The following is a 12,482-nucleotide window of genomic DNA, read 5'->3' on the forward strand; positions in this document are numbered from 1 at the left end:
TAAAGAAGTGTAAAAATTAATTATTACTGAATATAAAGCTTTTAAAAGGATACATTAACCAACTAGCCAAGGGAACATAGTATCCAATAACATGTTATTTTTTAAAAATGTGATTCAGTAATAGATTCTAACGTATAATGTTCCTAATTTTATTTTCTTTCTTCACAAATCAGGTGAAAGTTTCTTATTTCATTTTCACAGGCATCATTGAGAAAGGACTATTTAAGTAGACCAAATGGATTGGGGGATTGATCCATGGTTGTTCAATTATTTTCTGTATTGATCTAAACTTCCTCTATAGCAAGCTCATCTTTATTTGAAGAGCAAATGTTGTTGTGCACTAAGATTTACTTTAAAAAATAAGCCTCATAAGTTCAGCCATAAGGACAAATTTCTCTGTATAATCTTTTTTCCTTCTTCACCAACTTAGTTTTCTTTTTATTGTGGTAAAATAAAAATTTACCATTATAACTATTTTTAAGCATACAGGTCAGTGTTTAGGACATTCACAGCCTGAACCACTGCCACCAACCATCTCCACCCTTTTCTCCACTTAGTGCTTTGCTCTTAAGTTTCACCTCTGCCCTTCTGAGGTTCCATTATCAGTGTTCCTGAGCAATTCCAGAAAAGGATAGATGATGGAAAACAAGTCACAATATTCAGAGGAGAAGCTATTTAGAAAAGGGAGAGAAGGGAGGTATTACAAAAAATAAACTGAGGTTGGAGATAAATGGCAGAGGTGCAGAACACACGAAGAAGTAGATAGACCAACTAAAAGAATGGCGTGCCAGCTATTCTTTTTGCAATGAAATGCCTTTCCTCAGTTTTTAGCCTTCAAAGGCCAGAGAAGACTCAACTCCTTCAGTGAAGCCTTACCCAAATAGAGTAGCTCTCTCTGCTAAGCTGAGAATTATGATTTAAACATAGTCTTTCCATCACAATCTACAGTCTGATTCTTTCTGTAGATGTAAAAGCTGTGTAACATTTAGGTGGCAAAATCCCTAGGATTCTATGTTCTTTACCTACAGTTTATAACTGCTATGAGCTATGTAAGACACTAGAAGTACTATAAGAAAAAATGTAAAATACTGCCCTGCCATGTAATTTATTACTTAGCTGGGAAGATAATATTATTTGCATGTATAAGATATTTGTAACCGAGTAAGAAATTTCCTATGAGTCATATCATCAATGTATTTTTACTAGGCAGAGCAACATTTGCTGTTATGCTGTTTTAACTGATTATCCCATTAACTATTCACTGAGCTGTATATGGTAGAAAGGACAGGACAGAAAACTTGGTGTTAACAGTTAACTACTAATTTTACTTTTTAGCTGGTAGAAGTCCCTATTTTTTAGATAAACTTCTAGTATCGTAAATTATTTATCTGATTGGGTGTGTGTTTTTCTTTTTTAAATTTTAAGAAAATTGCAATGTTCATCAGATGTAAAGCATATAAAGTAACATCAAAATCAATTTTGAAATAATTTGACAATAAGGCAAAAAACAAACCCATTCTGTAGTCCTGAAATGCACTTATCACATTTACATGGCAGAAACATGGGAAAATGAGAGGGAAATGATTTGGCTCAGTTATCAAAGCACATGGAACCAACAGCAGTTATCAGTCTGTGTATCATGAATATAACAAGCTAAACAAAAGCTAAAGAAATGATTTCAGATAGAAATAGCTCTTGCTTTTAGAAATCTAGTCATTAATTTAGAACTCCTGGGTAAAATTTAAAAATGATAGTTCAAAACAGTTTAACACATGTAATAGAGTGATTAAAAAATGTAAGCTATCTAGTCAGAAAGACCTGGCTTTAAATCCTGACTGCCACTGATTATGTGAGCTTGGCCAAATGACTTGATAGGGGTATTAACAATGAAATAAGCTCAAAGAATTAGCTTTGAGTACTAAGTGAAATATTGCATATAAAGCACTCAGAACAGTGCCTGGAATATAGGAGTCATTAAATGTTAATGATATCATTAATATTGTTTTGCATTATTTTCCAGTTGTTTTGACATGCAATGGTATTATCTTTTTAAGCTAAGTTATATATTACATGACAGGACAGGATTTTGTATTTTTTCTTATATTTCTTCCAGGGTCTTATATAGCTCACAGCAGACTTATAACAAGAACTCTGAAGGACATTAGGAGTAACAAGTCTTTGTGTCCCTTTCAGTCTCATTTTGTCCTCTACGATACGACAATACTATGTCACATAAGGTTGCTATGAGAATTAAATGACCTAAAATTTGTAAAATACTATCCACTATGTAATTGCTTGTTAAATAAATAAAACAGGCTCCAGAGCCATGTGGGGGAGTAAAAACAAAGGTAAGCCCAAATGTTTATGACATACAGTAATTTGAAATTTTCACAAATCATCAGTGAATCCTGTAATTGCTATAATGATGTGCAGAAAGTTATCATGTAACTCACTACCAACCAACATAATTTCAATGTGTGTTGTTAGCTACTCCTTGCCACATGCATGGTAACGCTCCTGAAGGGTTTAAGACTACTGTTTTTTTGTAAATGTAGTACCTCAGCTCCCAGTTAATATGAACTGAATTTTATGAAGAAAATAATGCAGATTTTTAACAGTTCCCATATATATATATATTCCTCAGAACATCAGAATGTAACTACATGATTTTTAATAATGTTTTTCATACAGTCAAGTAGCGGTTAACCAAATCTGATCTCTTTGAGAAAATATTTAGCCTTTACAATAAATGATATATACATAATTTTAACTTACAAGGATAAAGTGAAACAGATTTAGCTAATGACTAAATGTTTAATAGAAGATATATATATTATCTGCCCCTTGGACACCATTTCCTGTGCTACTGTAGTGATTTAACATATCAGGTTAAATAAATAATGGAGCTTTCAGTATTTTCACTTAATGTTCCCTTAAAATATAGCTTGAGGGCGGAGCCAAGATGGCACCATGAGTAGGACAGTGGGAATCTCCTCCCAAAAACATAAATATTTTTGAAAATACAACAAATACAACTAATCCTAAAAGAGAGACCAGAAGACACAGGACAATAGCCAGACTACATCCACACCTGCAAGAACCCAGCGCCTGGTGAAAGGGGTAAGATACAAGCCCCGGCCCGGCAGGAACCAAGCGCCCCTCACCCCAGCTCCCGGCAGGAGGAGAGGAGTCGGAGCAGGGAGAGAGAGGGAGCCCAGGACTGCTAAACACCCAGCCATAGCCATCCGCACCAGAGCGCAGACACAGTGCATGCGTGGAGGGCTGGAAACTAGGGAAACAGGGCAGCTAGACCTCTGAGCAGGTCCTGAAGCTGATGCCCCTGTGACAAAGAAAAGCGAGTGCTTTTTGAAAGTCTTAAAGGGACAGGGACACAACAGCTGGACGGAAACAACCCAGGTCACAGTCCGGCAGATGGAAATTCCAGGGAAACCCGGGCGCACTAACTCTCTGGGCAACAGCTCTGAGACCCCTCACGGAGGCAAACAGCCAAACAGCCCCCCATCCATTACCCCTCCAGGGCACGGACATAGCAGAGAAACAGCCTGAGGCTGGACACGCCCTCAGCAAGGGAGCTTCCTCCATACCGGCCGGGCAAGACACAAAGACCCAGTCTACACGCACCTATCAACATGAAAAGGCAAAAAAATTTGATCCAGACAAGACTAACCCAGACAGCTTCGGCATCTGCTACATCTTCCCCTGAGAAGGAACCTGGGGAGATAGATCTAACCAGTCTTCCTGAAAAAGAATTCAAAACAAAAGTCATAACCATGCTGATGGACTTGCAGAGAAATATGCAAGAACTAAGGATGGAGAATACAGAAATAAAACAAGCTCTGGAAGGACTTCAAAACAGAATGGATGAGATGCAAGAGACCATTAATGGACTAGAAAACAGAGAACAGGAACGCAGAGAGGCTGATGCAGAGAGAGATAAAAGGATCTCCAGGAATGAAAGAATTCTAAGAGAGCTGAGTGACCAATTGACACGGAACAATATCCACATTATAGGGGTACCAGAAGAAGAAGAGAGAGAAAAAGGGATAGAAAGTGTCTTTGAAGAAATAATTGCTGAAAACTTCCCCAAACTAGGGGAGGAAATGGCCTCTCAGACCACAGAGGTACACAGAACTCCCATGACAAGGTATCCAAGGAGGGCAACACCAAGACACATAATAATTAAAATGGCAAAGATCAAAGACAAGGACAAAGTATTAAAGGCAGCCAGAGAGAAAAAAAAAGGTCACCTACAAAGGAAAACCCATCAGGCTATCATCAGACTTCTCAACAGAAACCCTACAGGCCAGAAGAGAAAGGCATGATATACTTAATGCAATGAAACAGAAGGGCCTCGAACCAAGACTACTGTATCCAGCACGATTATCATTTAAATATGAAGGAGGGATTAAACAATTCCCAGACAAGCAAAAGTTGAGGGAATTTGCCTCCCACAAACCACCTCTACAGAACATCTTACAGGGACTGCTCTAGATGGGAGCACTCCTAGAAAGAGCAAAGCACAAAACACCCAACATATGAAGAATCGAGGAGGAGGAATAAGAAGGGAGAGAATAAAAGAATCTTCAGACAGTGTATATAACAGCTCAATAAGTGAGCTAAGTTAGGCAGTAAGATACTAAAGAGGCTAACCTTGAACCTTTGGTAACCACAAATTTAAAACCTGCAATGGCAATAAGTACATATCTTTCAATAGTCACCCTAAATGTTAATGGACTGAATGCACCAATCAAAAGACAAAGAGTAATAGAATGGATAAAAAAGCAAGATCCATCCATATGCTGCTTACAAGACTCACCTCAAACCCAAAGACATTCACAGACTTAAAGTCAAGGGATGGAAAAAGATATTTCATGCAAACAACAGAGAGAAAAAAGCAGGTGTTGCAATACTAGTATCAGACAAAACAGACTTCAAAATAAAGAAAGTAACAAAAGATAAAGAAGGACATTACATAATGATAAAGGGCTCAGTCCAACAAGAGGATATAACCATTATAAATATATATGCACACAATACAGGAGCACCAACATATCTGAAACAAATACTAACAGAACTAAAGGAGGAAATAGAATGCAATGCATTCATTCTGGGAGACTTCAACACACCACTCACTCCAAACAACAGATCCACCAGACAGAAAATAAGTAAGGACACAGAGGCACTGAACAACACACTAGAACAGATGGACCTAATAGACATCTACAGAACTCTACATCCCAAAGCAACAGGATACACATTCTTCTCAAGTGCACATGGAATATTCTCCAGAATAGACCACATACCAGGCCACAAAAAGAGCCTCAGTAAATTCCACAAGATTGAAATCCTACCAACCAACTTTTCAGACCACAAAGGCATAAAACTAGAAATAAAACTGTACAAAGAAAGCAAAAAGGCTCACAAACACATGGAGGCTTAACAACACGCTCCTAAATAGCCAATGGATCAATGACCAAATCAAAATGGAGATCCAGCAATATATGGAAACAAACGACAACAACAATACAAAGCCCCAACTAATGTGGGATACAGCAAAAGCAGTCTTAAGAGGAAAGTATATAGCAATCCAGGCATATTTAAAGAAGGAAGAACAATCCCAAATGAATGGTCTAATGTCACAATTATCGAAATTGGAAAAAGAAGAACAAATGAGGCCTAAGGTCAGCAGAAGGAGGGACATAACATAATAAAGATCAGAGAAGAAATAAATAAAATTGAGAAGAATAAAACAATAGCAAAAATCAATGAAACCAAGAGCTGGTTCTTCGAGAAAATAAACAAAACAGATAAGCCTCTAGCCAGACTTACTAAGAGGAAAAGAGAGTCAACACAAATCAACAGAATCAGAAACGAGAAAGGAAAAATCACGACGGACCCCACAGAAATACAAAGAATTATTAAAGAGTACTATGAAAACCTATATGCTAACTAGCTGGGAAACCTAGGAGAAATGGACAACTTCCTAGAAAAATACAACTTTCCAAGACTGACCCAGAAAGAAACAGAAAATCTAAACAGACCAATTACCAGCAACGAAATTGAAGTGGTAATCAAAAAACTACCAAGGAACAAAACCCCCGGGCCAGATGGATTTACCTCGGAATTTTATCAGACATACAGGGAAGACATAATACCCATTCTCCTTAAAGTTTTCCAAAAACTAGAAGAGGAGGGAATACTCTCAAACTCATACTATGAAGCTAACATCACCCTAATACCAAAACCAGGCAAAGACCCCACCAAAAAAGAAAACTACAGACCAATATCCTTGATGAACATACATGCAAAAATACTCAACAAAATATTAGCAAACCGAATTCAAAAATACATCAAAAGGATCGTACACCATGACCAAGTGGGATTCATCCCAGGGATGCAAGGATGGTACAACATTCGAAAATCCATCAACATCACCCACCACATCAACAAAAAGAAAGACAAAAACCACATGATCATCTCCATGCTGAAAAAGCATTTGACAAAATTCAACATCCATTCATGATAAAAACTCTCAGCAAAATGGGAATAGAGGGCAAGTACCTCAACATAATAAAGGCTATCTATGATAAACCCACAGCCAACATTATATTGAACAGCGAGAAGCTGAAAGCTTCTCCTCTGAGATCGGGAACTAGACAGGGATGCCCATTCTCCCAATGTTATTTAACATAGTACTGGAGGTCCTAGCCACGGCAATCAGACAAAACAAAGAAATACAAGGAATCCAGATTGGTAAAGAAGTTAAACTGTCACTATTTGCAGATGACATGATACTGTACATAAAAAACCCTAAAGACTCCACCCCAAAACTACTAGAACTGATATCGGAATACAGCAAAGTTGCAGGATACAAAATTAACACACAGAAATCTGTAGCTTTCCTATATACTAACAATGAACCAATAGAAAGAGAAATCAGGAAAACAATTCCATTCACAATTGCATCAAAAAGAGTAAAATACCTAGGAATAAACCTAACCAAAGAAGTGAAAGACCTATACTCTGAAAACTACAAATCACTCTTAAGAGAAATTAAAGGGGACACTAACAAATGGAAACTCATCCCATGCTCGTGGCTAGGAAGAATTAATATAGTCAAAATGGCCATCCTGCCCAAAGCAATATACAGATTTGATGCAATCCCTATCAAATTACCAGCAACATTCTTCAAAGAACTGGAACAAATAATTCAAAAATTCATATGGAAACACCAAAGACCCCAAATAGCCAAAGCAATCCTGAGAAAGAAGAATAAAGTAGGGGGGATCTCACTCCCCAACTTCAAGCTCTACTACAAAGCCATAGTAATCAAAACAATTTGGTACTGGCACAAGAGCAGAGCCACAGACCAATGGAACAGACTAGAGACTCCAGACATTAACCCAAACATATATGGTCAATTAATATTTGATAAAGGAGCCATGGACATACAATGGCGAAATGACAGTCTCTTCAACAGATGGTGCTGGCAAAACTGGACAGCTACATGTAGGAGAATGAAACTGGACCATTGTCTAACCCCATATACAAAAGTAAACTCAAAATGGATCAAAGACCTGAATGTAAGTCATGAAACCATTAAACTCTTGGAAGAAAACATAGGCAAAAGCCTCTTAGACATAAACATGAGTGACCTCTTCTTGAACATATCTCCCCGGGCAAGGAAAACAACAGCAAAAATGAACAAGTGGGACTATATTAAGCTGAAAAGCTTCTGTACAGCAAAAGACACCATCAATAGAACAAAAAGGAACGCTACAGTATGGGAGAATATATTTGTAAATGACAGATCCGATAAAGGCTTGAAGTCCAAAATATATAAAGAGCTCACACGCCTCAACAAACAAAAAACAAATAACCCAAGTAAAAAATGGGCAGAGGAACTGAACAGTTCTCCAAAAAAGAAATACAGATGGCCAACAGACACATGAAAAGATGCTCCACATCACTAATTATCAGAGAAATGCAAATTAAAACTACAATGAGGTATCACCTCACACCAGTAAGGATGGCTGCCATCCAAAAGACAAACAACAACAAATGTTGGCGAGGCTGTGGAGGAAGGGGAACCCTCCTACACTGCTGGTGGGAATGTAAGTTAGTTCAACCATTGTGGAAAGCAGTATGGAGGTACATCAAAATGCTCAAAACAGACCTACCATTTGACCCAGGAATTGCACTCCTAGGAATTTACCCTAAGAATGCAGCAATCAAGTATGAGAAAGATCAGTGCACCCCTATGTTTATCGCAGAACTATTTACAATAGCCAAGAATTGGAAGCAACCTAAATGTCCATCGATAGATGAATGGATAAAGAAGATGTGGTACATATACATAATGGAATACTACTCAGCCATAAGAAAAGGGCAAATCCAATCATTTGCAGCAACATGGATGGAGCTGGAGGGTATTATGCTCAGTGAAATAAGCCAAGAGGAGAAAGAGAAATACCAAATGATTTCACTCATCTGTGGACTATAAGAACAAAGGAAAAACTGAAGGAACAAAACAGCAGCGGAATCACAGAACCCAAGAATGGACTAACAGTTACCAAAGGGAAAGGGACTGGGGAGGATGGGTGGGTAGGGAGGGATAAGGGGGGGAGAAGAAGGGGGGGTATTAAGATTAGCATGCATAATGGGGGGGTGGGAGAAAGGGGAGGGCTGTACAACACAGAGAAGACAAGTAGTGATTCTACAACATTTTGCTATGATGATGGACAGTGACTGTAAAGGGGTTTATAGGAGGGACCTGGTATAGGGGAGAGGCTAGTAGACATAATATTCTTCAGGTAAGTGTAGATTAATGATAACAAAAAAAAACAAAACAAAATAAAAAAAAGAAAGAAAGAAAAGGGGGATTACTCCCTGATAGGATAAAACTAACTGTAAATCAACGATTAATGCATGCTTTAAATATCCTTAATTTTGATCATTTAAAGGGTGTCAGATGATCAGCTATGGAGGTACATCTTTCTGATAATATTCCTTTCTCTTTAAAAAGAAAAAAAAAAGCAGTTCCTGTGTGGTGACCTCCAATGAGTTCTACACAATGGTATAAAGGGCATATCAAAGTGTGGGCAAAGGGTCTGTTTGTGTTTATACAGAGGATCAAAGCCTAATTTGGCTACCCAGAAAATGAACTAAGATACGATATGAAGAAGAACTTCCAACCTCACCCCCCGTTTTGAGAGAAATCTTCTGCATCTGTGGATGTTTTATTGCCCTTGTCTAGCTTGGACTAACACTTAGTCTACAGGCACACACCTGATCATCTACATTTGCTCTCTTACAACACTAAATTATGCCTTCTACCTTTATCTTGCATCTACCTACCACTTCAGCATTTTATTAAAAATAATAATAATAATAATAATAATAAGGGAGAAATGTGGGATTCACATTTAAATCAAGTATAAAAATCAAACGAATATTCATATTTGACCTGATTGTTTATAGATCATAATGCTTGATCAAAACCGAAAGTTTCTGTGATGACTGCCCTTGTACTGTTCACCATGTAAGAACTTACTCACTATGTAAGAATTTGTTCACCATGTAAGAACTTGTTTGTTATGCTTCAGAAGATTGGAGACTGACGAGAATTAGGCTTGGGGTGGATTAATGATTGTGCACTGAGCACTGAGTCCCCTATACAGAATTTTATTGTTGTTAACAACCATTTGATCAATAAATATGAGAGATGCCCTCTCAAAAAAAAAAAGAGATGAATAAGTTTGCTTCTCTGAAAAAAAAAAAAATATATATATATATATAGCTTGATGTATAAATACATATTGTACCTTCCAGGCTCACAGCTCATCATGCCACACATATCTTTATCTACTTTTATATAATTATGTTTGAAAATTTGGCTGTATTTGGGTTTCCTGTAAGTTGGACTTACAAATCAGTATGAATGCATTTTCTTTGACGACTAAAAAACTTGTTACTTACCAAATTTTCTCTTTCAATCCTTTGTTGTTCCCTCTGTCTGTTGAGAGCTGTATGATATAACTTAGGGGGATGACCCATTGATCTTCTGGGAACCGAACTTTTGCTTCCTGATTTTTCAGCCTGTTTTGACAATTCTTTCAAAAGCCTCTGATTTTCCTGATCAATCTGCCTCACCTCCTCTCTTGTAAAAGAGTAATTTTTCCTTGGCACTACTGAAGGCTGATCAAAGTGATGTTTTTGTGGTCCCTTTTTATCTAATTGCAGAAAAGCTACAGAGATGAACAAAAAAAGGAAAAATGGCTAAACAAAGTAGCACAATATGATGGTCCATAATGATGCTTTAACGTTTAAAAATAGACACTATATCAATTCATGAAAAGGTATGTATGAAATAATGTTAAACCTCTCACTGAGTGTACCAATACAACATTTAATTTAGACAATTTTTTTAGTTGGCATACTTCAAAAAATAAAATGTACTCAGCAATGACTGATGGAAACAATGGCTAAAAAATTGCAAAACAAACCCAGAATATTCTGACCTTCAACTTAAACTACAAATATTTTAACACAAAAGATTTTTGGTCTTAATATTGGCATTTAAGCAAATACTTCTACTATAAAAGTCAAACACTGTATTCTTGCCTAAACGTAAGTCAAAAATGAAAACAAAGTTTTTAACCAATAAAGATATTTTGCATACTATGATTATCAAATGAAATTTTTGTCAACATTCTTAATTCTTACATTTCTATATGGTAACAATTTTCAGTAAGTCACAGTAATTACTAAACATTTGTCGGGAGCTTCTTAAAAATATTAAGCCTGGTCACTGTTTCAGCTTAAGTCTATACTAAATATGAGTAGATTATATCAGATCAACTGACTGGCACATTTAATTTGTTTTTTTTACAGTATTTTTAAAATAACCATGTTTTGTTTTTAATTGAGTAACTTTATGTTCTTTTACTTACCTAGCATTTTATACTGTTAAAAGAACAGTGCTGTAAGGGAAAGAGGCATTTTTAATCCCCATTTAAAAATGTGACTGGTGCAAAAAAGTTAAATAATTTGAGTAATGTAACAAAAACTGTTAAAAAGACTACCTCCCTATGTTCAAACCTTAGACTATGAAAGATGACAGAAACTTAAAAAACAAAGACTAACAGTGGCTTCCTGAAAGGGAAGAGGAAATTAATGGTTGGTAATTTGCTGGAAACCATACCTACTTAATGACAAAACCTCAATGAGAACACATTTAGAAAGATACAGATGTGCTACACATAATTCAATTATCTTGCTTTCAAGAAATACCTATTTAGTAGAATTTAATAAGGTTTCTAGATTGATTTTGCCATATACAAAAGGCTTTAAAAGTAAATTTCAAAGGGAATAAAAAGTGAGCTATTTTCCTAATGACACTGAAAAAAAATTTTTTAGTAAAATAAGGCAGTAGCAAAAATAATAAAATAGAGTAAGTTCAAACTTCATTTTTAAAAATAGCATTCTTAACTATCCCTGCTGGAAAACATATACATGGAAAGCTCATATGCAGACTCTGTGTCACTATTACATTTTTCTAAACCACCTTTTCTGTTTCAGTATTAGGAAACCTCAAATGTATGAGCCATTGTTTTTCTAATTAAGATAGAAGAAAAAATTTAACTTGACTAAACTTTCTAGGATACAAATATATTTAAATATGTAAACTCACACATTAATGAAATAATGCTTTTCTTTAATTTTCTTTAACAATTTTGTTCAAACTCCTTGTTCAGTATCATATCCATCATCAATTACTACAGCTACTTCTAGAGTCATCTTAACACCATTTACTGAATCAGTTTCACCTAAGCTTAGACAGCATTTAAAAAATTTATGTGTAATGCTGTCACTGGAAATTTTATCCCAATGTCTTTCGTACAGTCAAGTAGCAGATAACCAAGCCACATTAAGTCCTTATTCATATTTATTAGTTCTTAAAAAAAAATCCAGCCTGTAGGCATATTCATGATCTCTATTTAAAAAAATGGTATTTGCTTTTTAAACTTAAAAAAAAAAAACACCCCAACACTTGTAACTGAGAGACCACAATTTAAGAAATAACTAAAGTTACAAAATTTGTCTTCTTTGTGAACAATTTGTCAGAAGAGAAATACTGTGACATTCTTGCTGTCTCCTTCCGTTGAAACTGGAGAGGCTTCTGACTGTGTGGACCATTATGATACATGATACAGCCCAAGTGTCTTTCCAGGCGAGGCATAAAAGGAGATTGAGGTCCCCAACCCCCTACCCCATTCACCAGAATACTTGTGCTTGACCTACCCAGAGCCACCCACTGTGTCTGACTACACTGAGGCTGCCCACTGTGACAAAATCAAAATACAAACAGGGGCCACGGGTAGGCACTATGATCCTAGTCTTTGAGTCATCCTAGCTTGCTGCTTTACACAACTAAGTTTTGTGATTTATCAGGCTAATAG

At 36.4% G+C, this 12,482-nt stretch overlaps 1 protein-coding gene across 2 annotated transcripts in view; it reads right to left on the reverse strand.

Annotated features, from left to right (window-relative positions):
* The window catches only part of CFAP97 (cilia and flagella associated protein 97), a 33,950-nt gene that overhangs the window by 4,894 nt on the left and 16,574 nt on the right, over positions 1-12,482 (reverse strand). For both annotated transcript variants that reach the window (XM_036894224.2, XM_036894225.2), the window contains exon 3: positions 10,000-10,268. In XM_036894224.2, coding sequence (XP_036750119.2) covers positions 10,000-10,268 — 269 coding nt within the window. The remainder of the gene's footprint in view (positions 1-9,999; positions 10,269-12,482) is intronic.

This window comes from Manis pentadactyla, chromosome 7 (assembly GCF_030020395.1).
Source record: "Manis pentadactyla isolate mManPen7 chromosome 7, mManPen7.hap1, whole genome shotgun sequence".
NCBI classification, from domain to species: domain Eukaryota; kingdom Metazoa; phylum Chordata; class Mammalia; order Pholidota; family Manidae; genus Manis; species Manis pentadactyla.